Source organism: Netta rufina, assembly GCF_964035555.1.
Source record: "Netta rufina genome assembly, chromosome: 3".
NCBI lineage: Eukaryota > Metazoa > Chordata > Aves > Anseriformes > Anatidae > Netta > Netta rufina.
This window is the reverse complement of record NC_140125.1, coordinates 73,307,117-73,333,270: the sequence shown is the minus strand read 5'-3', so window position 1 is coordinate 73,333,270 and position 26,154 is coordinate 73,307,117. Positions and strand designations below refer to the sequence as shown.

At 35.2% G+C, this 26,154-nt stretch overlaps 1 protein-coding gene across 2 annotated transcripts in view; it reads right to left on the bottom strand.

Annotated features, from left to right (window-relative positions):
- The window catches only part of FIG4 (FIG4 phosphoinositide 5-phosphatase), a 67,894-nt gene that overhangs the window by 40,225 nt on the left and 1,515 nt on the right, over window positions 1-26,154 (bottom strand). Inside the window, exons 2-14 of one of the 2 annotated variants that reach the window (XM_084283571.1) lie at window positions 21,426-21,524; window positions 20,292-20,415; window positions 17,402-17,558; window positions 16,039-16,089; window positions 13,661-13,809; window positions 12,124-12,252; window positions 11,130-11,230; window positions 10,517-10,679; window positions 9,220-9,317; window positions 6,227-6,360; window positions 4,184-4,300; window positions 2,720-2,765; window positions 928-1,076 (exon numbers count right to left, since the gene is read on the bottom strand). In XM_084283571.1, the coding sequence (XP_084139697.1) occupies window positions 928-1,076; window positions 2,720-2,765; window positions 4,184-4,300; window positions 6,227-6,360; window positions 9,220-9,317; window positions 10,517-10,679; window positions 11,130-11,230; window positions 12,124-12,252; window positions 13,661-13,809; window positions 16,039-16,089; window positions 17,402-17,558; window positions 20,292-20,415; window positions 21,426-21,524 (1,517 nt within the window). The remainder of the gene's footprint in view (window positions 1-927; window positions 1,077-2,719; window positions 2,766-4,183; window positions 4,301-6,226; window positions 6,361-9,219; window positions 9,318-10,516; window positions 10,680-11,129; window positions 11,231-12,123; window positions 12,253-13,660; window positions 13,810-16,038; window positions 16,090-17,401; window positions 17,559-20,291; window positions 20,416-21,425; window positions 21,525-26,154) is intronic. The other variant, XM_084283572.1, reaches the window with a different exon arrangement.

Below are 26,154 nucleotides of genomic sequence, written 5' to 3'. Positions count from 1 at the left end.
GTACAACTTACCTGCTCCTGGCACCAGGCAAGCGCCAGAAGCTAACAGAGGAGAAAGGACAGGAGCTGAAGGTACATCTCAAGTAAAGGGGAGGAGGATTGAGAGAAACATGTGACCCAGTGCTTTTTCGTTTCTAGAAATATGAGTTACACGTCCATGTTCTAAAACTAACAAACCGGTAGACAAAGACAGCAATGAAGCTGTAAGTTTCATGGCCATTACTACAGCTGTAAGGAATAAAGATGCATCGCCTCACAGATTCTTTAGATGAATTTTCAAAGTGCATTCACAAGTTAAGTAGCTTAGTTTCCTCCCACCTCCAGAGCATTTAATTTAAATGCTGACTTTTCTTGTTTGTTTGAGGATGCTTGAATAAGTGCCATTAATATTTGACTGGAGAGAACAACTTTGCTGAAAACTCCTTTCTTCAGTAAATCAGGAAGCACAACATTTTTCAAATGAAAAGTAGGAAATAGCAAGGTAAGATACAAATCAGATACAAAGATACTTCTATCCAAGTATCAGTTTGGCATTCTGTAGAAAAGCATGTATCAATTTCAGTTTTCATTTTTGGTTTAGATTTTGCATGAAGCAAATGAATGACTACTAGAGACTTTGTTGTTGTTGTTATGGTTATTTAAGAGGGAAACTCTTTACTCTAAGTTTAGGTACATAAAGAGAATGAAGCCAAGCAGTTAAGTTTTAAGAAACATGATTAACACACTTTTTCAGAGTAGCAAACTTTCAACCTACCTGGATTTTCTCAAGAAGATTTCAAACATGAATGACTTTTGACTTAGATGAATAAATATGAAATCATTGCAATAGAAAAAGAAATGCACTTTTCTTGTACACAGACAATACTTTTCCAAAGTCCCTTCACAAAAGAATAAAATAAAATTGACACACTGAACTAGTATTTCTTACCTAACAGCATCTGTATCAAATTGTAAATTAGGTTTATCAATGAGTCCCAGTGAGTAGAGCTGGTATGCCAAAGCACATTTTCCCACCATAAATTGCGCTGTGTTAGTACGGTCTAAGCAGTCCACACAATTGGTTCGGAGAACTCCAGTCTGGTAAAGCAATCCAGATAAGACAATTTTTTTAATTTTTTTTTTTTAATTAAAAAGCTACTGCAGTCATGATTACTATTTTTCCTGCTATCCTAAGACTTATGACATCTGACATACTAAATTTTATGTCAGTTCAAGCCTTGAACTAAAGCCTTGTTCAAAGACTTTTTTTTTTTTTTTTAATTAATCTTTAGCAATCTAAATTACTGTTATAAGGCCAACTTCCAAAATATTCTTGCTTCTCTCACCACACAAACTGAATCTTTCAACTCATAAACAGTCCTAAAAATTTACCTTACGAAGACTGTGTTGCGTCAGTGAAGGTCTAATTTTCAAATATGCTTTAACTATTGCACAAAAGCATGCCTGCTTGCTGTGGTTCTACTGTGATGGTGCTTATATTTTAGCTTCCCGTATCTTAAGCAACATGTATGAACGTTTTGGTCACAGTCATACACACTTTTATGCTCCTTGCACCTCCACTCTACAATTCCGTAATGCACACAAAAGAAGTTATTATAGAATAAGAATAGCTGCTAGAAAATGTTTAATATAGTAGCATGGGGGATTCTTCTACTCAAATATATATATGTATATATATACACACACACACACACACACACATATATCTATATATATATGGCTACATCTGCGATAGTCACCTAAATGTTTATTGTCTTAATAAAGAAACACATTTTGAGTGTGACACGAGCTGTGTATCCCAAGACGAGACAAATCATGATTTAAATGCTTATGCAGTACTCCTGTGGTGACAACCTCAAATGATTAAGTTTAGAGAAAGAAAAAAATATCGTACCCCTAATACAGGTAAAACTGTAAGACTAGCATTAAAAAAAAAACATGACATTGACATGCTTCTTTATTTTAGAACAGACCAAATTCTACCTGCTTTGCTGTTTATCTGCCCTTAAGGACTATATCCTAGTGTGCTCAGTTAGTAAAGAAATGGTCACATGCTTTCCAGCTTAGGTGAACTACAAAGTAATGAATGACAAGTCAAAAGGCATTGATGTTTCTCCAGAACACATCCTGTGTTCAGAGTAAATAACCATAACATTCAAATATGAATCTGTTACTAAATAATTTATCACCCTGCACTTTTTTGACCTCAAAGCAGTTTTTCTAGTTGTATTTTCGTTTAGTAGCAGTAATTGTAACAATGTACAGAACATTCCAGCAGTAGCAAAAATGCATTTAATACTCATTTTCACGTGTGTGAATGTCAACAGACTTAAGTATGTGTATTTCTCACCCCTCCCATCTAATATTATATTATACAGATTGTTAAAAAGCTGATATTTTAACTTTTGCTACCTGGGTAGTACTACAGACTATGTAGTAATGACAACTATTCTAAAATCTGAACATTTCTCAGACTATATTCAGCAAAAATATAATTCCAGCAATTTTGTGGTACTACCCAAGAACTTAAAGCCCTATTTCCCAGTTAGGTTTCTCAGATGGACTCCAATAATGCTGTTGACTCTACTACAAATATTACTTTAAAAGAGCAACCTGTGAATCACTAATCAAGTATTTACATGATGTGGCTTGCTGGTGCTTTTTGAGTGCTGATTTACATCACTACAACTTTGAGTTAATGAAGTATATTATCTTAGTACCTGCAGGCGACCAGTGGAAACAACACAACCTCCAAGTTCATTCCACCTGAAAGAGAAACAAAATAGAATAGAATGACTTACAGATCCTTTTAAAAATATATCAGACCATACCATGTATAGATCAGCTCAGTGAAAAAGGGTGTCAACTAAAAACCTGCTGCAAAGCAAAACTGGAATCACTGAACAGAAGAAAGCAGAGAAAGCTCTGTGCATTAGTAAGGTGTTGTATTTACACCAAAAAAAAAAACAACAGTCTAGCCTTGAAGTAGAAATGTTGCTAAGCCATACGAAATATTTCTTTTGCTCCCTTCAAGAAAGAGTCTGAACAAGCCTTGCTCAATGGGTCCCAAGTGTAAAAACAGAAAGAAGTAGGCACAGTGCCAGTGACTGAAAGGTAGAGGCAAAACGTTCTCTGTAGCACAAGCTGGTTGATTTAAATTTTGCCTTCATATTGATTCTAGACATACATACTATTCATTGTCCAGTTCTTGCTACTCTGTACAGGCACTAGCTGTACCCCAGAGGCAGGGAACACGAATCTGAAATTAATGACATTTTGAGGTAGAAGAACAGTTATACTTAATGCAAGTAAACCCTGAACAACAGACTGTTTTCAAGCTAGGAGGGTTAACTAGCTTATGCACTACTTTTGAGTCTCATCTGACTCTCCCTACAAACAACAGCATTACAAGGATGCATTGATCTCATTCATACTAGTTTATAGTTGCCACTTTTACTGTACTGCATAGCAAAAAAGCTCTAAGAGTCTCTGAGTTTTACTTCATTGTTTCTGAACAGGTTAGGCTAAAAATGCAAAGATACTCTTAATGTAAAATAAAAATGCTCAGTAGGGTAGTGATGAAATTAACTTGGAAGTTACTTTATTTCTGAATTTTCAAAGACCCTAGAGGATTCAGATGATTAAATCATTATATTTCCATAGCACTCTACACAAATATGTTTTCTATATTAAAAAAAAAAAAAGTTTTTAGTTTTGTATTAATATAATAAAAATCAGTTGGAAAACACGGGACTAAGTAACATTTCATTGATAGGTACTTTGTTCATTCATTTATTTAAAAGAAGCCCCTTACTAAATTCCAAATGTTGTTCTCATTGTTAAAGTTTACCCTCCAATTTAGCATTCTGTTGGTTGAGGAAAAAAAAAAAGCTTTATATAAACACACATGGCACAGAATACAAGTTAGAAATAATGATAGAAATAAATTGATATAAGAATTCATTATAAGTGGAAAAACAACAGCATAATTATACTGACTATAAAATTTTCAGTGTATTATATTTCTTAGCATATGCCTTTGACTACAATCCTTTTTGGTTAAAACTTAATAATGAAATATGTATTTTCATGTTAACTGAAGCCTTAAAACAGACAGTAGAAATTCCAGACAACTCTCCAAACAGTAGATATTATTCATTCTACAGCTGTATAAGAATACATACTTTTCATCTGGCCGCAAAATACTGCAGTAGGAATCAGGTCGATTCACAAAAAATCCAGTTTTCTTTACTACACTTTCTGCAATCACATTCAATCTATCGAGCACATTACAAAGTTTGCTGAGAAGAGAAAAAAAAAACACAGTAAAGATACATTAATATTCAATAATTTTCACTGCTTGGAAGTCTTTTATTAACAAAAATGATTTAATTGAAGACTCCCATCAGATTTATTTATCTAACAGTAATTACGTCTACACTTTTCCTTACAGTTTGCAGACCTAGAAAACAAACATTGAGCAATTTTGTTTAGTTATTAATAACCATGTTACATAAAATTGAATTGGAATCAAAAATCTAAAACTCTTTGCCTTTAATATGGCACACTTTTCCCTGCTGAAGTTTTTGTGATTACCACAAAATAAGAATGTGACAGAAAAGGATACATGATCATGTTAAATTGCATGCCCTGGTTTTATTTGCAAGCTGCTGTGTTAACATTTGTTTCAGTGTGTTCTTCACATTTTCCTATACCAGTTTGTTCAGATCAGGGCATCCATCCATTAGTTGAGACTTTATTACTCAAGTGGAGTACATTTTAGCACAGTTCTTACATTTTAGTAAGAACTTTGAAAACAAGTACGTGTAAACAGAAGTTAAAAATTACTTGTTTTTTCACGTCTGCTTATCTTAAGATGGAAATATTATTTTGAAATGTGTCCACCAATATTACTTCCCAGAAAACTTACTTCAAAAGTACATGTTGAAACAGTCTCAGCATTCCTGAAATGGTCAGTTCTTTAAGCAAAGACACATTATCGTTCGTTCTTTAGTATCTCTTGGTTGGATAAAAAATTGATCTTGTTCAATGCCCTCAGATATTTTTTTGTATCTGTACTAGTGTGGTTATAAATATACACTTCTCTTACAGCTGGAAGGGGCATCTTTTGATCACTTGGTATCATTCCCCATATGAAGCATTGCTCCATACAGAGCCCAAGAACTTACATCTAGCATATCTTGTGAAAGAAAATCTACTCTTCTTTTGAGATTTGTTATTTCACCATAACAGAAAAAGACCTAACCTAACTGGGCACAATGACATTTTAGAATAAAAACCGAGCGTGAAACCAAGTCAAACTTTAAATTAATAGTCATTCACATCTATGTGACCTACCATAACTCCCAGCTTGTAATCTCAAATAATAAGGATTGCTTTTCAAAGCATTTTTTTTCCATTAAAAATATTTAATTACATCCCTATCCTTTGAATTAAGCTAGTTTTTTCATTATTTTGCTCAGATTGATACAGTAACAGAGACCCAAAAGCAGATACAACCATTCTTGTTATTCGTCTGGAATTTTTGGTATCATAAGAAACAGTAGATATAGGCAGGCCACACAACTTCAAAACTGAATTGTGTGTTACTGAAGAAAAGCAATTTGCGTTTATAGATTTAAAACGTTTCCTACTTGTAAACGTTTCACCATTTATGAAAACATTAATCCTTTTCACATGACACTAGTACAACAATCTACTGTCAAAAATCATAAAAGTTACTGAATATATTTGCCAATGATAAATAATCTAATAATCTAAATGCTTTATAACATTGAAATTAATACAATATCCTTATTATCCTCATTTCCTTTTGTAAGCAGAAATGGAAGAGACATTGATATGATTCACCCCTCCTCCTTTTTTTTTTTTCCTTAAAAAAGAATGTTCTAACTCAATAAATTCCAGACTGGTATGAAATACCTGACAAAATGCAGTGTTTTGACTCATTCAAAATAAAAAGAGAATGCTGTTGGCTTTTCTCTAGAACTTTCCTTTGCAGAGAACTTCAAAGTTTTCAGGGCTTGCTCCAATTTGGTATGATGCTATATATTTGAACATTAAAAATCCTCCAGGAAGGTCAGGTTTTATTCTGTCCATAGATCTTAATAAGACTCTCCCATCATTCCTAAGCTAAATTTAACTGAAATCATATAGTCACTTGAATTGTGGCTAAGAACACTAATACAATGAATGACCTTTTCTACCTTTTTGTGTATTTGGCCATATCCCAAGGAATATATATAATTGCATGCTCTGGGGGTAAAAACTGGTTGAGATATGTTACAGCAGCAACAAGTTCTTCGCTAAGAATCCTTTCATGCTTTCTTTTTTCACGTTCCTTTGGTGAAAAGAAAAGGACGTTAACGTTAGTACTCTCATTAACAAACATATGTAATCTGCACACTTACATATGTAGGTCTGTGTATACATTATAGACTGATACACTCTAACACAGACTCTTTAACCTAGACTTAAGGGTTACCTGCTTGGTATGAATGAGGTAGAAACAAGACATAAACAAAAATAGTAAATTATGTTCACACAATACATACAAAAAATCAGAAAATGAGCATTTGAATTTGAAGAACAATATCAGAGTAATATCAACTTATATTAGTAATATTTTCTTAAGTGAAATAACTGATAAAATCTGTGAAAAATCACAGTGATACTATGTATCAGCAACAAATAGGGTATAACTGTACTAAAATCAGAACTAGCAGTAGGTGTGCAGTGTCAGGCATATTTGATACCTGTGTTCAAATAGTTATCCCATTTATTTCCTAGGTATATTTTTTGGGAGAAATAAAAGGTCTATGGGAGAAACAAAAACCTAAACAATGCCTTCTAAATTAAACAGTAAGTATCACGAGTTCTTCTTCAAGAATAGCTTAGACAAGGAAAAACAAATAAAAAATCTAGCAAACATTTTGTCTGTTAAGCCAATAAACAGACAGTTAACGAGCAGCATTAATTAAACAGTCATATAGTAGCAGTGCATGCTTATTTTAAAAACAGACTCACACCCCTCTTATGCATTAGTACATTCTCAATCGATGCACAGCACTATCTCACCCATCTTAGAGAAAACTTTGTCACTTTTTTGAATGCCACAGAAAAAAAAGCTAAGCATGAGTAGTTTTACTTCAATTCAGTGGTGTACTTGAATGTTTTAGTCATTAACAGAAATTAAAATTGGAAGCTGTACACCACACCACAGCTGGCACATCTACATAACTAGTCTAATTGCATTACAAAGAGAAGAGAGAGTAATCTAAGTATTTGACAAAAGTTAGAATTACACCGCCGTTCTCTGAACATACCATGTTTTTGGCACTCTTATAAAATAGGTTTTCTCTCAATTTAGTCTAAACTAAAACCTATATTGAACTTATGTTATAAAGACTGATTTAAATACATAATAGTAGCCATAAGTAAACAAACCCAAAGAAAGTCTAATACATTTGTTACTGATGAACAAACTTCTAGGCTAGATAGATAAAGTGTGAAGTACATTTACATTTGATCAGCTTTTAAGAAATCAAATAATAAAAGTACTGGAGACAAAAATCATTAGCATTTGTGTAAAAGCAAAAGCAACATGCAAACAAAGGTGATTTGTTTGTTTCTTTTTGAGGGAAAGAAAGAGATGCATTTTCAGCTGTAGTATCAAAAGGCCTGTGAATAAAGACATACTATCATTCACATGTCAAGGTTATGTGAGTCTAGACTCACACTGTAACAATGGCCCTTGAAATCTATGGCTGCAAGAGAGAAAATTTTCTTGTCAACAAATGCTATCCTAAGTTGATTCCACAGACTCTTGGACAGTCTTAAAAGTATTGCTATGTAGGAAAGCTTCTAGAAATAAAAAATAGGTCATCTAGTTGCCATTTATTACAATTCTGGGTTTTAAAAGTCTTCCTTTTGTATTTTCCCTACCTTTTTTCATACTAGGAATGGATCCTACAAGCAGATAAAAGGTCCTTTTTTCTACTGAATACAGTTCTACATGATAAATGAAATGATAAATAGTTTGTTTTTTTAAAGCCTAAAAAGTAGTAAGATATTCAAGCAAAACAAATCAATTTAAAACAGAATGTGGAAGCAGTTCATTAAAGAGAAAAAACTGCAGTAAGATATATAAAATAACCTTTACTGTCCAGCTATCAGAAGAAAATACCAAATAAAATAACAGAAATTCTGGAAAAAAAATCAAACTACACAGTTTGCATCTGCTCTACTAAAGCTGCCAAAATGTAAAAAGAATTTACGGTTTCTGCCTTGTAGCAAATAAAACTAATTTTAAAAACAGGTTACACTGTTATTCTCTTCTGACATCATACTCAGATGTTTGAGATTTATTTTCACTTATTTTATTAGAAATTCTGTTTGAGACTGGGTAAACTCCCAGGGTCTGGAGTCCACTCCTCCTCCCTAATTTATGCTGCCTGGTATACCTCCCACCTTCCAACAGCAAGCTCAAACCTGCCCAGCTGAGATACCATGAGAGAAAATGGCTGAATCAGAACAGGAAAACAAAAAAACCAACCACAACCACAAAATATAATACTCAGAATTACAGTGCCACTCAGATTCCAGGCTTTGGCTACCACAGCCTTCCACACAGCAGTTAACAGAATTACTGCAGCAATCAAGGAGCTTCCCTGTAAGCCCACCCCTGCTGCCCCTGACACTGCCCATTAACCAGCATGAGATGCTTCAGCTTTGTCTCCTGCCCATATACCCATGACTCTACCAGACCAAACAAAGTGAAATATCATTTATTATTATATTTCAAAAAAACTCAGTCATTTGTGTCGAGAAACCTACAAACTTCATTTTGCATGGAACCTTACTATCATAGAAAGTTAATAGTAAATCAAATTTACTAGTCATAAATTTATTTGGACTTACTCCTATCTAAGGGGTAGTAGCAAGAACCTGAAAGCATCAGTGAAACATAATTATAAGAAGTTTACAAAAATGGGAAATACTTTTTTTTTTTTGAAGAGCTACAGTGGAAGCTGTTATAAAATTATGTACACTCTTGTGTAGGATTAGATTTATGAAGAAAATATGCCACTTACAAGCTAACATTAGTTCAGAGTACAAACAAAAGTACACAGAGACTCCACAGAACAGCATATTGTATTTAAAATAGCAAAACATACAGAACATATTCAAAATATTGTACCTTCACAAGATTCAAAATAATAATGGGAGAGCCGAATCTTTGAAGCATTTGGTCAAAGTGAAGAGCAGCAACATGTGCAAAAGGATCTGCTTGGTCAACTGCAACAGATACATATATCCAGGATGACATTAAGAGTCACTTAAATCATTTTCCCTTAAACGTACTTGTCCTGGTTTCAGTCAGAACAGAATTAATTTTCTTCCTAGTAGCTGGTGGAATGCTGTGTTTTGGCTTAGGATGAGAAGAGTGCTGATAACACCCCGATGTTTTAATTGTTGCAGAGCAGTGCTTATACCAAGCCAAGGACACCTCAGCCTTTTGCTCTGTCCTGCCAACAGGCAGGCTGGGGGTGCAGTAAGAGCTGGGAGGGGACAGACCCAGGACAGGTGACCCAAACTAGCCAAAGGGGTATTCCATACCATCTGACATCATGCTAAACAATATATAGGGGTGGCTAGCTGGGAGGGGGGGCCGGACTGCTCGGGGTTAGGCTGGGCATCGGTCAGCGGGTGGTGAGCAATTGCATTGTGCATCACTTGTTTGTACATATTATTATTATTTTCCTATTATCACCATTGTATTATTATTATTATTATTGTTATTATTATTTTGTTATTATTATTTTCCTGTCTTATTAAACTGTCTTTATCTCAACTTACGGGCTTCACTTTCCATTTCTCTCCCCCGTCCCAGAGAGGGAGGGGGGAGGGTGAGCGAACGGCTGCGTGGTATTTAGCTGCCAGCCGGGTTAAACCACGACAGTACTCTTCACAAAATAATTACTAATCACATTCTTTTCTTTCCATGCAAAAGCTGTTAAAAAATCCTCATTTTTCATAAATGGAAGTGACTTTTAAACCAAAACTTTTGTGAGATACTTAGAGAGAGCAATTATTCTGGCCCCATTAAATTTAACCCAGATGTTTTCTAACAGGTTCAAAATTTTATCTACAACCCTTTAAGATAAAATACGTAACTGTATACAAACCAATAAGCACAAAGAAAGCTGACATTTTTAAATGTAAGTTTTTTTGTATTCCATATCTGACTATGAAGTCTAAGATGGGGATTTTTTTCTATTCAATTTCATCAAATGCAGATGTTTATATGGTTGAATGTTTATAAGCCACTATGTTTACTATAAAGAACTCTGTTTACCTTAAATGATAGCCTCCCATAAAACAAATGCTTAGACAGTTTATTCACTTTACAAGTTCAGTTTTCATTTAGTCTCTCAGGTGTTCCATTAGGACACAGTGCTAGCCATAACCTATTACAAAGAAAAATTTGTACATACGCGTTATGGGTGGTTTAGGCATCATAGTCGAAATATCTTGAGACCAGTACAGTGGGACAGATCCTCGAACCTGAACATAGGAAGAATAACTCCCCGCAGAAAATGACATAACCGATGCATCATAAAGGATTTGTTCAGTTTCCACTTCATTAGCAACATCCCCCTACAACGAACAGAAATACACACATGAAATAGACATGACACTTCAGAGCTGCATGCATTACAGAGAACTGATCATTACAGATGGAGCACACTTAAGCTGTAAGACACCAAAGCATAGTAGTGACAACACAAATGAAGGCTGAATATCCATTTATCCCTAAATGTATTTGATCTATTTTTTTTTCTATTTGACAAATAACATTATTGATGCAAATAACATAAATGCTATAAAGAACTTCCAATTAAAAATTACTATTTTAAGAAAGCTTTATTACCTGCCTTTAAAATGTAGTGATAGTTTTAGTAACATTATCTAATAATATAATTTACAACCAAAGCCACAGCAACCCTCTAAACGTATCAGTTCACTAGTCATCCAGGTTCATGTTTTCTACATTGTTAGGGGACAAGGGGGAACTACCACACAACACTGCGATCACACTTATTTTACCTCACAGTTTGCTCCTCGTTTCAGAAAACGTGTTCCAGCAAATTTGCTTGATCTTCTGGCTATCAGAGTGACATATATGGGGCGACCATAAATTAACAGTTCTTCAAAGAGAAGTTAAGGTTTACATGTTGTACACGATTTTTGTTTGCTTAATTCATGTGAGCAAAAATAAATTCTAGGAAAAAAAAGTTGGGGTACAAAACATCTGTTCTACTAAAATCTCCTTATAATGATGAATATCACTTCCAAATTTCTTTTGCAGTGGGGAGAAAACACTGCCCTTTTCAACAATCATTTTGGAAGCATTTTGAAAAGGGAATTTACATCACAATACATCAATACCTCCTCACAACATATGGAAGAGAAGTATGTCTATTTTAACTAGCATTATACTGTTGATGATTAAAATCCAACATCCCCGTAATATACTAAATTCTTATCGACTAAGATATTGAGATGGCATTTCTTTGGAATGAGACATGCATGCATTTTTTTTTTTTCCTCCTAGTACTATTATGTAAATAGAGACATTTAAAATAATTGCTGCAGAAGTCATGGAGGTCTATCATCATCTTCCAAAAGAAACAGCGTAAAGTCAAGATTTTCTTCAAATCTCACTTACTAAAAAACTATTTTAAAGGGGATTAGTTAGAGGGCATTTCTATGTCAGCCATTCAGTTCTGTTTAGCTTTTCTGCCTTTCCTCAAATATCTTTGAAAGATACAGCTGAGCCTTAAAATCTTCTCAAGCTCTTTATTACTGAAGTCCATGCTTACTTAGTGCCTCTGTGAGAATACAGCCTACTTGCATCACAACCATATAAAAAGAACATAACCATATTTAGCCACAAAGCCTAGAGAAGTAATGAAAATAAAAGGCAATCGATAATTATAAAATTAAAAGGTGACCTTACAAAGAAATAGTTCAATGCATTTCACACATTCAAAGTTTTTAAATCAATAAACTGCCATTAGTTACAAGGGTAAAAGGATACTTGATTGCCCACAAAATCCATGAATGATGTACAGCAGCCAGTCACGATGAACAGTATTTTTTACTGCCTCCAGCAGCTTCCCATTCCACACGTACTTTTCGTAAGGTTTACTGCAAATTCCAAATACACCTAGGAAGTCATTACAATGAAACAGCATTAACGATTAAGAAACAAACTCAATTACATTAGACTCTTTTTTAAACACGGGGTCATTGGACCTTTATTTTTATTTACCCTCAGCTGCAACCCAGCATAACATCTACTCTGATCTACCAGTACAAGGTAGATGTACATCTACCTTGAAGTTTGCCAAACACAGATAACATGAAGCACTTGCTGAAGTTCAGCATTTATTGAGATGTACAATTTTTCTATGGTTGCCAGTCACTGTAGTATTTGAGTGTCTTCAACACACTGTGCAGAAGTTTCTGATACTTCCAATACTAGAGAGAGATCTCTGCATGGTAACGGAGGATTTGATAATAAAAGAAAGAAATCAAGTTGTGAATTCCAGTTCAGGCAAAAATACTCTCAGAGGAGGACTATATAAGCTTTTCAATTCTGGATCAGCTCTGGAAGACTGTGAATAGCATTTAGCCGCTTGAAAAAAAAAAAAAAAAAAGTATTTTATCTCCCCTTCTTACATAATTTAGTCTGTTTTTCTTAATTTGCGCTGACACTAAGAAACACAGCTATTGTTGGGCTGCATATTAAAATTCAATTTCCAATATATCTGGAACCTGAGTCTTTACTCACTTCAGAAATTAGAATATTACAGGTTTAAACAAGTAAAAAAAAAGTGGTGACACAATACCTAAAAATATACAATTTAGTACCAGTGCGTTCAGATTATTAGTGCAAGTCACGGGATAATAAAACCTAGAAACATCAGCTTCAACAGAATGAAATCAAATATTAAGAATTTAGGGTAGGGTTGATTTTTTGGAATGGGGTGGGAGAGCGGAGTTGGAAGGGCAAAGCGTAAGGGAGAGAGAACAATTTTCAAGTCTGATTGGTCATCTTTACAAGCTTTTGTCTAATGTGTGTATGTCAGCTCCAAAGCGAAGGCTGTAGTTTTCAACCAAAATCAACAAATATTCTTGGGCTTCCTGACAGTGCTTGATACAGCAAGTTGATACTAACTTCATACAATTTCTCTGCAGTAAGTATTTCCCAAAATGAAACAAAAAAGGGTTAGTATTTAACCAGTTATTGCTTCCTATTCTGTTTGTAAATCAATCCTATTGAGAATACTACAAATCAGTTCAATAATCAATTGCTGAAAAATGTCAGCATGCTCCATTGTCTGCCTGAACTGCAATGTAAATTACCAAAACAATGATTGATCATGTCTACAAATTGCATTGTTCAAATTCAAATGTCTAATTGGTACTTTATGTAATCTTTTATTAATTCACTGCTTTATTGACTACTGATTAATATTGAAGAAACAACTGTTTCTCAAAACTTAAATGGAATATATTCTAAATGTACTCATGACCAACAAAATTTGTTTTTTTTAGCTACATTTGCTTACCACTTCCACCCTGTGCTGAAAGTCCTTCATCTTCAAATATATCAAAACTCTCTTGTCGGGTCTGACTTGTTTCGGTTTTCAATATCTCAAGTGGCATTCTCAGAACAGTAAGATTATACTGAAGGGAGTGAGACAGATCATAGCTGTAACTGATAGACAGTTAACATTTATTAATAATTGTAATTGCATAAGACTTCTCTGAAAGCCCTTACTCTCTATCTATACTTTTATTTAACATATTCTGTTATACATTAAAAAATGACATTTAAACAACATACAAAAATTTTGATTCTATACTGGCAAATGGTACAGATGGTTTCCAAAAGAAGCTTTACAAACACAGAAACTGTTTATGCTACAATAGATGAAACTGTATTTATATTCTTATTATAACTGAAAATTGAACACAGCTTTTGAACAAAACCTATCTGAAAACATACTTCCCTTTGTTCTAAGGAGCAATCCAGATGATCAAAGCTAGCTATTCCACTAGAAATACCCATACAGAGACAACCTACATTTTCAGAAATTTAAGTATCACTTTCTACCTACTACCTGAACTCAAAGCAGGAAGAAATTTGACCCACAAAAACTTTCTGACCTGAAATTTGTGATTGCAGCATAAATACATCCTAAGAGTGGGGACTGCTGAATAAGCAAAAGTTGTCTTTTTTATTTTTTTTAATTTAGTTCCATAACAGTAACAAATGCAGCATCTCATGCCTTTTATACTGACAGCACTATGCTTACTGCTAACTTTTACAAGCCATTAGGATTTATTTCCCCATGGAGAAACCAAATTTATGCAACACTTAAATCAGAAGTACAAAGAGACTTCCACTTTAGCCTAAGGCAGCATCGGTGATTATTGGCCCTCCAGTAAATTCTAAATATTCATTAACAATCTAAAACAAATTAGGCGTATAGATTTATGGTTGATGATAACGACATCTAACCCACGTATCCACTATATTTCCATGAACAATTAAAATTAAACTGGTAAATGTGTTTATCAGAGAGTTTTACAAGAAACCTTTCCTTTCCCCTCTAGGCACAACCACCGCAACAGCATATGTTCATCATCTCCAAGCAGATTAAAAATGGGGGTTATATTACACTAGGGCTGAGAGATAAGAAAAAAGCAGTTTCAGCACTGTGAAAACAGTCTTCCTGTGCAAAGCCATGAAACAGACATGAAGCCTGGGTAGGTTTCTTCTTCACTGATACAGCTGTGACATAAAGCCTCTATTTTCCAAGAGGAAGTATGTTCTAGACTGTTAGGTACTTTGGTACTTTTAAGAGGTTTTGTTTCGTTTTGTTTTAGGACAAAGTCTCGTAACTAACACTGCTAGGTTTAGCACAACCTTTCCCTCATTTTTCTACTGTACTAAAAATCTCACGTGTGATAGCAGCTGGGACTAGACACAGGGACTTGTCACTTTATGAAAGAGTAGGCAAGTGAATCAGTAATGCCAAGAAGGCCCTATGAAAAATACACTCTGCACAGGGTACTATTTCTGTTCTTTTGTTTCAGAATCAAGGCAAAGCTCCATTTCTGTGAAATGAGATCAAGAAAGAAAAACTGACAGGACAAGCAAATCCCCTGAAATACGCCACTTTTTTAAAGAAAGAACGACTGTGTTATCTGGCAAGGGTAAACAGTTGTATTATTTATTTAAGGCAAGTAGTATTACATTCTCCCCATTCAACTTAACTAGAGAAAACCAATCAAGAAGAGCTGCAGGAAAAAAATTGCAGTTTTCATAATGAGCCTGTAACAGCACACAAAAATACTGGCAACTGTTTACAGTTTGCATCTAGGAGACACTTATTGTGAACACCTTGCAGAATGAAACAAAGGTAAACGACCTGAGAACTGGGCAAAGAGAAATCCCATTATTTTCTGAGCAGCAGAACTGTTTATCAATTTCAGTTCAATGTCCTTCTATCTACAACTGCAAGAAAGCAGTGATCCCAAAACTCTCATTATATTTTACAATTTCCTCAGCTCTACAATTTCCCCTCCAAGTTCATAGATCTCCACAAGGTCTTCATGTGCAGACTGACAAGGCAGCATAGCAAACACAACAGATTAGTGCTGGGTTCATACTGCAGTTTTTCTGTCAGTGAAACACAAATTTCAGTATCTAACCTGTCATTAATATTTCTATAAGTTTTTCAGCTTCACAGAGGCTATATTCTCAATGAATTTGTTGAAGCAGGTTCAAAAGTCAGAGGAAACAGACAAACTGTGTGATCATATCCATCTAACTTCCCTAAGATAACAACTTAAAGATCTTGATTATCAGAATCCAAAAGCAGAATCTTACAGGAAGCGTAATTACACTACTTTATAGGACTTAGTAATCAATACTTACCTAAAATAGAAATTGCTAGAAAGGTCCACATTTTGAAAGATTCTCAGATACCTAAAAAAAACAATGGAAGTTAAAGAGACAGTTATTACCAGCCATACAGACCAAAGTCAACCAGGACCTCAGCAAGTAAACTACATATAAACATTGATTCTTGTTATAAGTTCTTTAGCTATCTTACTGCAATTGTTTTGACAGTCAGGTAATTCCACTAGAATGTCAACAATTGGATTAAATAAATATTTTTTTTTATACAGTGTCTACTCATGTAGATCCCCTTTCTTTAGGCAGCTGTAGAGACAGTTGTAATTCTGTTTTCCACAAATGTGGGTCAAAATTTCTAGGATTTACATAAACAAACTCCCAACAGTACTATATAAAAATTAAAGATTTTCACAGTTATTCTCAAATGAACAGAGAAAGAAATATCTAGATCAACCTGTTATACACTTACAAATTCTCAGAAGAAACTCTAACACTGCCTATGAAAGATAAAATAGCTAACACCATGGGTATTGAAATAATAGCTTAGATAATATGGTTTGCTGCACTTTAAGAGGAGAGACTGAGGTATACTGTCAATCATATCTTAACGTGGAAACTTTTTTTAATAGTTGCCATCAGCTTCATTTATTACCTGCCATCAGTTTATCATAATCCATCACAACTTTTAGGCTATTCACAGTTGGTAGAGACTGAGAAGTAGTTTATTGATACCATTCACCTGGTGTTACATAGAAGTAAAGTTACACCATCCTGATAAATTTAACATCAGGACCTATTTGTACATTTCATACAAGGTTCCCTGATGATCAAATGCCCCATTTTTTTAATTCAGAAAGAAGTCACAGAAAGAAAAATGAAGCTAAACTTACCCATGGGTGAGTTTATCACCCTTTACAACACCAACATCCACAAGGTTCTGACAGCACAGAAAGATTACATTAAATCATGTACTCAGAATGTCTTGAAAGATCTCTTCAGGTGAGATTAACATGATCCAAGTGATAAAGAAAAAGGACAGTAACCCCAAACAATATAAACTAGTATTAGCATTACATTGGTTTTGTAGAGTACAATGCTTATATTGGATGTTTTGTGCTGTGCAATGGCTAAGATGCAGCTTTGACATGTGGCATGGAGAGGCTGACAAACTGCTCTGAGACTAACAGCAGTAGGTACCCTCCAGGGTAGAGGCCACAGAACTTGTGTCCCATTCTCCATTCTTCTGGACTGATTTATCAACTAGGATAAAATGGTTTGAATGACATAACAAAAGGGAATCCGTGACCAAAATCTCTAGTTCCAGTTCCTCATTGCTTGGAAAACATTCAAAAGGCACACACCATTTGCCACCATAACTTACCTGGCTTCATCAGGATGAGTGACTCTTACAGAGTCATTTGGAATGTATATCATGTTTGTATCTTCTATTTTATAGATGGCATGACCTCCGATATCTGCCATTTTTCTTCTTTTAGTTATTAACACAATATAGTAACCTTCTAAAAACCTGACAAAACCTGTTAAAAAAAAAAAAAAAGTATTAAAATACCATTAGTTGGATGTTTGGATTGATTTGATCATAGTTAGAAAAACAGTATCAGAACCATTCAGGACTTCATAAAAATATTCTTATTTTTATATGTATGATTATATGTGTAAATAAAAATAATGCTATTGATAGACTCCTAATGTTCACCTCAATGTGTTATAAAACAATGTACAAATAGTTGGGGTTTTTTGCTTGTTTGTTGTTTTTCTTCTCCCCTCCCTCCCCCGTTCACTGTTTATATTTTCATTATTAGGTAGCAGAGTTAAGACACAGACTATTCCAAATAAGTTGCTGTCTGCTTATGAGACTTGTATTTACTTTTTATATGTCTCTCACTGCTCAGAGTGAAGCATAGCCTAATTACTTCAAACACCAAAAGTCTAAATTTTCTAGAGCACCCAGGAAACCAAATTTTCTTTTCAGGTTTATGTATTCTTTGCTGGGAACAGGCACAAAACAGCACAAGGGTACAATATCACCTTTATGCTCTCTCTCCTTAACAGTAGGGAAATGTCTCCCAGAATCTACCAAAAATTAGCCATTCAGAGAATCAAATTTCTTGCCATTTATTCTCTCAGGAAATATGCTTGACCCTGCTGAAGTCCAGAACAGGCAGTGTCTGGCTTTATTGTGTATTAAAAAAAAGCTTCTGAACTCTCTACTCATTCCTTACCACTACAGGGTATAGCCATACTTCTTTACTGAGTTTCTTTGCATGTCTCTGTTATGTATCATCAGGAAAATGTGTAATAAACCATACAATGCAAAAAAAAAAAAAAAAGTATAAATTCAAATTAAAAAGAGAAAAACATAAACACCCCTGAACCAAAATTTGTTTTCAATACAGTGTAAGTAGTAACACAGCAACACAAAGTTTAATTAACTAATAAATTGTATGAATGAGCTCTTGGAAAATAGCTGCTTCGCGATGTTGCTACTAGGAACAAGACTGAAACTCAGTAACTGCTGCACTGTCAACAAATATATTAATTTGGAAAAAGTAAATCATAATCATTTTAAAGTGCATTTATAACTTCTTTTAGTTTTGCATTATAACTTAAAGAAGGATGAGTAAGCACACTCATTTTCCTCCCTGTCACTGCTGGAGGCTGCAAGGTGATCGAATGAATGGCAATTCTTTTCTTCTCCCTTATTATCCGCCATGGAAAAATGTTCTCACCTCCACAAGGAAAGGAGACCCTGCTGACACTATGAAGCAAAACCTTCCATTTGAAAGAGCTGGGCTATTGACTTTCAGTTGCTAAATAGCAGTTGAAGTTCTTCCTGCATCCTCCAGGTAGTGAAATCTCTTAAGCGAACATTGTTTGTCCTTTGAATCTCACCAAATGTTATCCTCAAGTCTGACTGGGAATCCAGCCTTTCCATTTTGCTTGGTCCTCCCCACTTAGTAGTGTTTTCTATTTTTAAACACTATACCATCTCCCCCATTCTGGGGCACCCACATGTACCATCTCTGGTTAACAAAGTAACCAGAAAGCAGAGCAAAACTGTCATTTCAGATTCTACATAAAATAGCACTGTCCTCCTGACCAGGAGGCAGAAATAAATTGTTAAATTCCCTCAGATTAGATAGGACCCAGACATAAAAGGCCTGGAGCACGTACCTTAACAGCGCAAGATAAATACCTGAGGATTACCAAAAGAGTATATTGCGTCTTAAAAAATGTCTAGAAACAGTACACCATATCTAATAATCCATACATAGAACTTCAACTCTCCTGTAATTGTTATGAAGCATACATATAGATATGCATACAATTTGGATGCAAAATTTTAATTGAACATGACTACTTGCCAACTGAGTAGATTATCATATGTTTATGTAGGGAACACTGGTAGTTTGTGCAAAGAAAACCAATGCTGTAAGACTATAAGAAAAATCTTTATCTTCAGCTGTTATTAATACCCCTACATTAATAGGAAACAAACTTCATCTGAGGAATTTCTGAAAAGAAGTGGATCCATTGACAGCTTCCAAATTGTCTTTTGGTTTGGGGGTTTTCTTTAGCAGAAAAAAAAATATAGACGGAAGGTTGCAGAATCTGCAACTTTAGAAAACTATTTTATTTTTATTTGGTTGTTACACAAAATGTAGGAGCATCTTTTAAAGTACTTGCAGTCTCTACCTTCCTTGCCATTTTGGATTTAGATGTTCAGGTGTCAATCAGGCACAAAGTATTCTTTGGGGCTGTCAGAGCTCACATTAACATCTACTTTGGAGACATCACCCATCCAAATATTAAACTCAGTATTTGACAATAGGGAGGCAAGTAGTGACTTTCATATGAAGTTAGTTAGAAAATTGCTTCAAGAATTTAATAGCTTCTAAGATAACGGACAGCCGATCAGCATTTAAAAATTCAGTTGACATACTTGACAGTCATACCTGTTCAAACATGAAAAAGAAATATTTGAAGATTTCAGTGCAAAATTTAACCAAAAAAGAATAATTAGTCATCTTCCTGAATAGTATGTGATGAAGAAATACAAGCTAATAAAGGACACCAACTTTGACTTTTGTTTTACTTTAAAAAGCATTCTGTGAGCTCTGAAATTTAGGAGACCGTTTTCCATGTGAAAATCTTCAGTTTAAAAAAAAACAACCTCAAGGGGAGACAGTACAGTGTGACACAGTAAGACTCACCTCCTTAAGGGGATAAAAACCAAATGAAACACTTACCTACTACTCCAAAAGCAGAGACAGCTCGGGATAACCCAGAAGAGCCCTTCTGCCCAATCTTCGTTCTGTTTCCCAAGTCTAAGCGGCCAAGAAGTTCCCTCACCTCTTGTTGCGTATACACATGCTTTAAAATAAAAAGTCCCTCAAGTTACTGCTTTGGTAGTTAGATGTTACTCCATGTCAGAGAACAGTAGAATTTACTTAATATAGAATAAAACAATTTTTTGCCCTGCATCCTCAGTCTCCTGTTTCACTCTTACCAGGAGGTACAAAAAGTTTTTATGCGCAAAAAACAATGTCCACTGCAACAGTAATAATCACAGTCACACGTGAATTCAAACATCTCTTGACTGTTACACATTAAGGCTTTAAATTATAACCTTCTTGAAAATATTTGTTTTGCTTCAGATATGATATATTAGAAACAATGAAAACCTGGCTAAGTAGTAATTAAAAGTATTTTGCATTCAGAACAGCATAACCAAACATAAGAAAACTGTTAGGAGCATATACACAGCCAACTTAAGACCTTGGGAAATTTTCATTAAAGTGAATGTACTATTTGGAGATCTCAAGACTACTCCCCATAATATAGTCATTATCATGCTAATAATGTATGTATTTCACATACGAGGCCAAGAGAGCTGTGACTGATTTGCCTGCAGAAGAATAAGCTCAGAGATCTTATCAATGTGTCTCAAAATACCTAAAGAAGAGAGTAAGGATGACTGAGACAGACTCTTCTCAGTGGTGTCCAGTGAAAGGACAAGAGGCAACAGACAGAAACTGGAATACAGAGAAATTCCTTTTGAACATAAGAAAAAGCTATTTTTACGTGAGGATGGTCAAACACTGGAACAGATTATCCAGAGATGTTACGGAGTCTCCATCCATATTCAAAGAGTGACTGGGAACGGCCTTGAGCAACCTGATCTAGTGGATACAGCTCTAGGACTTGGACTAGATGACCTCCAGAGGTCCCTTCCAACTTCAACTGTTCCATTACTCTGTTATTCTGTACCACACCTTTGTTGAAACAGATTAAAATGCACTATTAAAATTCAGCCAGTGGATAACACATGGTATTTTTGGAGCAACTGGAAAAAAAAATATCTAAAAAAGAGATGCACTCACCTTATCATCAATTATAACCAAATCCTTTGGTTCAGTGCGGTCTATTTTCAAAACACGGTACTTGGTTTCTGCAGGATTACTTCCAACAAGAAAAAACCTCTAGATAAAAAAAAGTCAGAACATAACACATAAGACACAACATAAAGCAATCAAAGCCCATTATAACATTACACATCAGCAATGCTGTTTATATAGCTTCTAGATTTGATCCATTTCGATGAACATAAAATAAGCTGTATTCCATACACACTGTTAATAAATTGCTCTAGATATAAGTACTTTAGGCAAGTACATTTGTATATAATCAAACTTCACAACTTAAAAAACCTCATTCACTCCACTGTACAAGAAAGGGAAAAAAATAAAAAATGAAGAAAGGTGAAAACTTGTTTAGAGAAGAAAAAATGCATCTTACAGCAGGCACTGTCCAACTACCCTTGCCACAGCTGTTAACTGTCTTCCTGTTTGCTATACAGAATTCAGCAGTTTATACATATGAGTTTGTGAATTCTTCAGCCACTTGGCCTTTCCCACCAGGCTGCAAACACTTGCAGCTCAATGGCAACCTAACCAGTGTCTCATGGTGGCATTGTGTAACAAAGACCCACAGGAACAGGCCAGTTTGAACGAGTCGGTGTCCTTCTCCACTGACACTGGAACTCAAACACTCTTACAAAGTGAAAGATATAAGAGCTTTGACAGACAATCTGATGAGAAAATGCTAAAAAAAAAAAAAAAAAAAAAAAGTGAAAAGGAAAGATAATTCAACAGCAGTCAGACAGACAAAGGAAAACAGCAAAAGTAAGAAAAAAAAAAAAAAAGAGAAAAAAGGGGCACAAATAATGGAAGTTCTACATTTCATAACCATTCTTCTAATCAACACTTTCAAATGAAGAAGCTTTCAATAAAATTTTTGTCTCTGATTGTGAATAGGAACACGTATGTACTAACAGCTGTGTGGCGGTGTTTGCAAGAATAAGGATGCAGTTTATGATTAGGACCAAACTACACCTTAATTAAAGAAAAAGCTTACTTTGAAATCACATGAAATTCTCCAGACAAATCATCTCCAGTTATGCAGCTTTTCATTCCTCTTTGTAAAAATATATATTAAAAACGATTACATTTCTCATTTAAAATAAGAAAGGCTGCAAATGTATAGTGTGTCCATTTCTCATTTAAGGGAAATGGACTAGAAGTAATTTTTTACATTTAGAGGAATTGACAATAAGTGCAGATTGCAAGACTGACATGCTGTAGGCAGCTCTCATTTCACTAATTCATTTAATCAGTATGGTGCTACCACGCAGCAAGATAACTCATTAATACTGCTCAGCCTCGGAGGAAAGCATGGCAAATTCATGTGAATCTATGCAGCCAGCTCTTAACTTTAACAGTCACATGGATTCGAGGTGTGGGAGAGGAAATCAATAACAACATTCACACAACACTCAATTTCATAATTCATACCCATTATTTATTAAGAAACATCTTTGAAGTCAAAATGTTCAAGGTGACAGAAGAACTTAAAGCCCCTTTCAGTTTCCTTGAAAGCACAACAACACTTAAATAGTAAACTCTTGAGGAAAAAAACACACAACTTAACTTTAAGAAGAGTAAGAGAGAACATCATCATCACCTCCCTCCACCTTGTACATGACCATTACAGTGCTTACTGTACTTCACCAACCATGGCAGTACACCATGCAGACAGTACCTTGAGATCTCGACTGAAGCTTATTTTATTGCACAATTATCACTAAGCAATCACAAGACAGGAACAACCGTTCGTCACCTCCACCTGGGACTGAGCTTTAAGCAAAGAAATCTAATTGAAAGGCTTTACACCCTCTTTTATCGATCTCTTGATTCAGCCAAACCAGTAAAAATAGCTTCTTCTAAAAGGAGTTGGAGTATAAGCAAAACAAAAAACTTCTGCAAATTTTTGTTTGTCCTCATAATTTTGTGGTAGTCTTAATACATAGTGAACTTGATTGTAAATCAGAAATGCTTCATGGCTTAAATGAGGCATTATATACGCTTTAAAAGTATATAGGTTCAGCCTCTTTACTATAGCAGAGAAAGGGAGAAGAGTCATTGCACCTAGACATAAGGCATAGCAAAAATTGTACTATACTCCTTCTTTCTATAGATCCCCAAGCTCTTATGGGAGTATCTTTCATCTCAGACAAACTGGCGGAATGACATGAAGAAAGGTAGAGAGAAGGAGCAAAAAGATGTTTCTGGAAACAGCAAAAACTCAGCTAGCATGTTGTGTACTTCCCCCAGTCTGTTGAAGTTCCTCAAACACTTTCAAGATGGGAAATTTTAAACCATACCTTGCCAAACACCACTCTCAGGGCACGTAAAAATGGCTACTTACTCCCCATCCTAAATTCACAACATTTGGTAATTCTTTTCTGTCCCAGTGCAACCAAAGTGTTTCTGTCCCAGTCAGGACTTTGTTCTTGCTGCTTCTGCTGAGGATCTCAAGATACTCTCTTCTAATTTTCAGCTAAATTTATTAACCATCCATCTATACATATTCCTTTAGCCAAACACTTCTCCTCTCTTTAGCATCGTATTCTACTGGAATGCTTTTAGTAACATAAGTAACTGGATCCCTTTTCAGCACTCGCTACAACAGACTGAAGAAACATTCCTGACCCTTTGTTCCTCCTAAGAGAGGTATCTCTACCACCTGTTACCTCTTTGGACCTTCACTGTACCTTTACCATGATGAATTCTTATTTTTTGCGGACACTTTCTGTTCATCCACACTCAATACACCAAACAAGGTCTCATTATACAGATACATTGGTATTTCTCATTAATGACCATACCACAATAGAACAAATCTGCCTTTTTCACAGTTGCACTTCAGCAGCTCAACCTTCCATCTTTTTTTCAGATAAAACACCCAGATCTTCCTCCTCTATACCTTCTGAATTGATAAACTCTCACCAAACTTCTGTTGGTGTGTAATCTGTCCCTAGGTGCATTGTTTCCTAGTATACCATTCTATTTCAAATTATTTCTTTTGAGGGTTATCACCATTTCATGCTATTTGTACTCTGATTATCCTAATTATTGGCAATATTTCAGAGCTCAGCCCCATTTGGAGTCACGATCATTACTGTAAATGCTAAAATATATTGGTCCTAAATCCATTACTTAAAAAATAAAATCCCCCCATGAGATGATTCCTTATTCACTTTACAATTAACTTCTCTGCTAACCTCCCTTCCATGTGTGAAGCCAAAAGCCTTCTTCATAGCACTGCACCTCAGCAGAGCATTTGGTTTAAATATGTAAGACCATCGAATTTTTAGATGAAGATAAGCAAAACAATCAGACTAATCTGGCTGCATCTTTCAGAGTCTAGGCTGCATTTTATGTCACTTATCTCAATTTTCAATTACTTTCCTCCAGAAAATTATGCACAGGACTTCAGAATGGATTAAGCATTTCATTTGATGTTCCAGTCACAGCGTCACCCTGAACTTGAACAGCTTGTTGAAAATATTTACAGCAATACCACAGTTTTGCATGCCTGTCTTCAAGTTTCCAGCATGGAGGTATTACCCTCCAACCAGAGCATGCTGAATACATCCAATTTTATTTCTAGCCCAACATTGATTGTTCCCCTTTTCATAAACTCATTTTATCTTTCTCCCCTCACTCACTATGGTCATTCTTACTTAAAAATAAGATAAATGCTCATTTCATTGTAGGGCCATAACAACCTAGCTAGTTTGTTTCCTCTTTCTCTATGCAGGTCTATTTCTCATTCTGTTCTTATTCACATGCCTGAAGAAACTTCTGCAGCTGCTCTGTCATCCTTTGCAGTGATCAGCCGAGCATGACTTTTGGCAGTGCTCTCTTTAGAGATCAAGATGTCAGGGAGTAAACTCACAGTTTTTTGGCCAGTAACTCCTTGGTTTCCACTTAAAACTTTCTGTGAAATGTCAGGCCCATCACACGCCTCTCCACCTTCACAGACTGTGGATTAGATTTCTACAAATTTTAGCTCTTCAGACTAAAGGAATCTAAAAAACACATTCAGGTCTATAAAGTCTTCAATATAATTGCCTGAGTACTTAGTTTTGAAAAGAAAAAATAGTAATAGAAAATACCTATTTTTCTTCATCCATCCATCATCCATCATCCATCATCATTCATTTAAGTGCATTGATTTGTGGTCATTTATCCACAAATCCCTTATCATCCCAACCAGAAAAGTGGATTCACAGCAAAACTAAATCCATATGAGTACCTCTCTCCTTTTGACATAGTGAACACGTGATGACCCCTGAGAGAAAACAGGACAAAGGAAATAAACTATCTGCCACTTAAAAAAAAAAAAAAGCTCAGCAGGTCTTTGAAGGCATATCTTTCCTATGCAGTGCTGTGCTACCACACTGGAGCTTTAGTGTTTTTCTTCCAGCTGAATAGCATATACCCTTCAAAACTCATTGTGTTCTCATTACTGTTATTCCACCAAGCACTGCTGTACTTACAAATGGTCTCAGATCCCCCACACACCATTAAGAATAAATTTCTCCTTTTTTTTGCCCATATACCTGGCACTACACCAAGACATTTGAGACAGAAACAACATTTTCCTGAGTTTCACAAAACTTCTGCCCTTGCCCCAGCTCCATCCTCGGCTCCGCTATGTCATCGCCATTCCTGGATGGTTCTTTCTCTCTTGTTAATGAAGTCACTC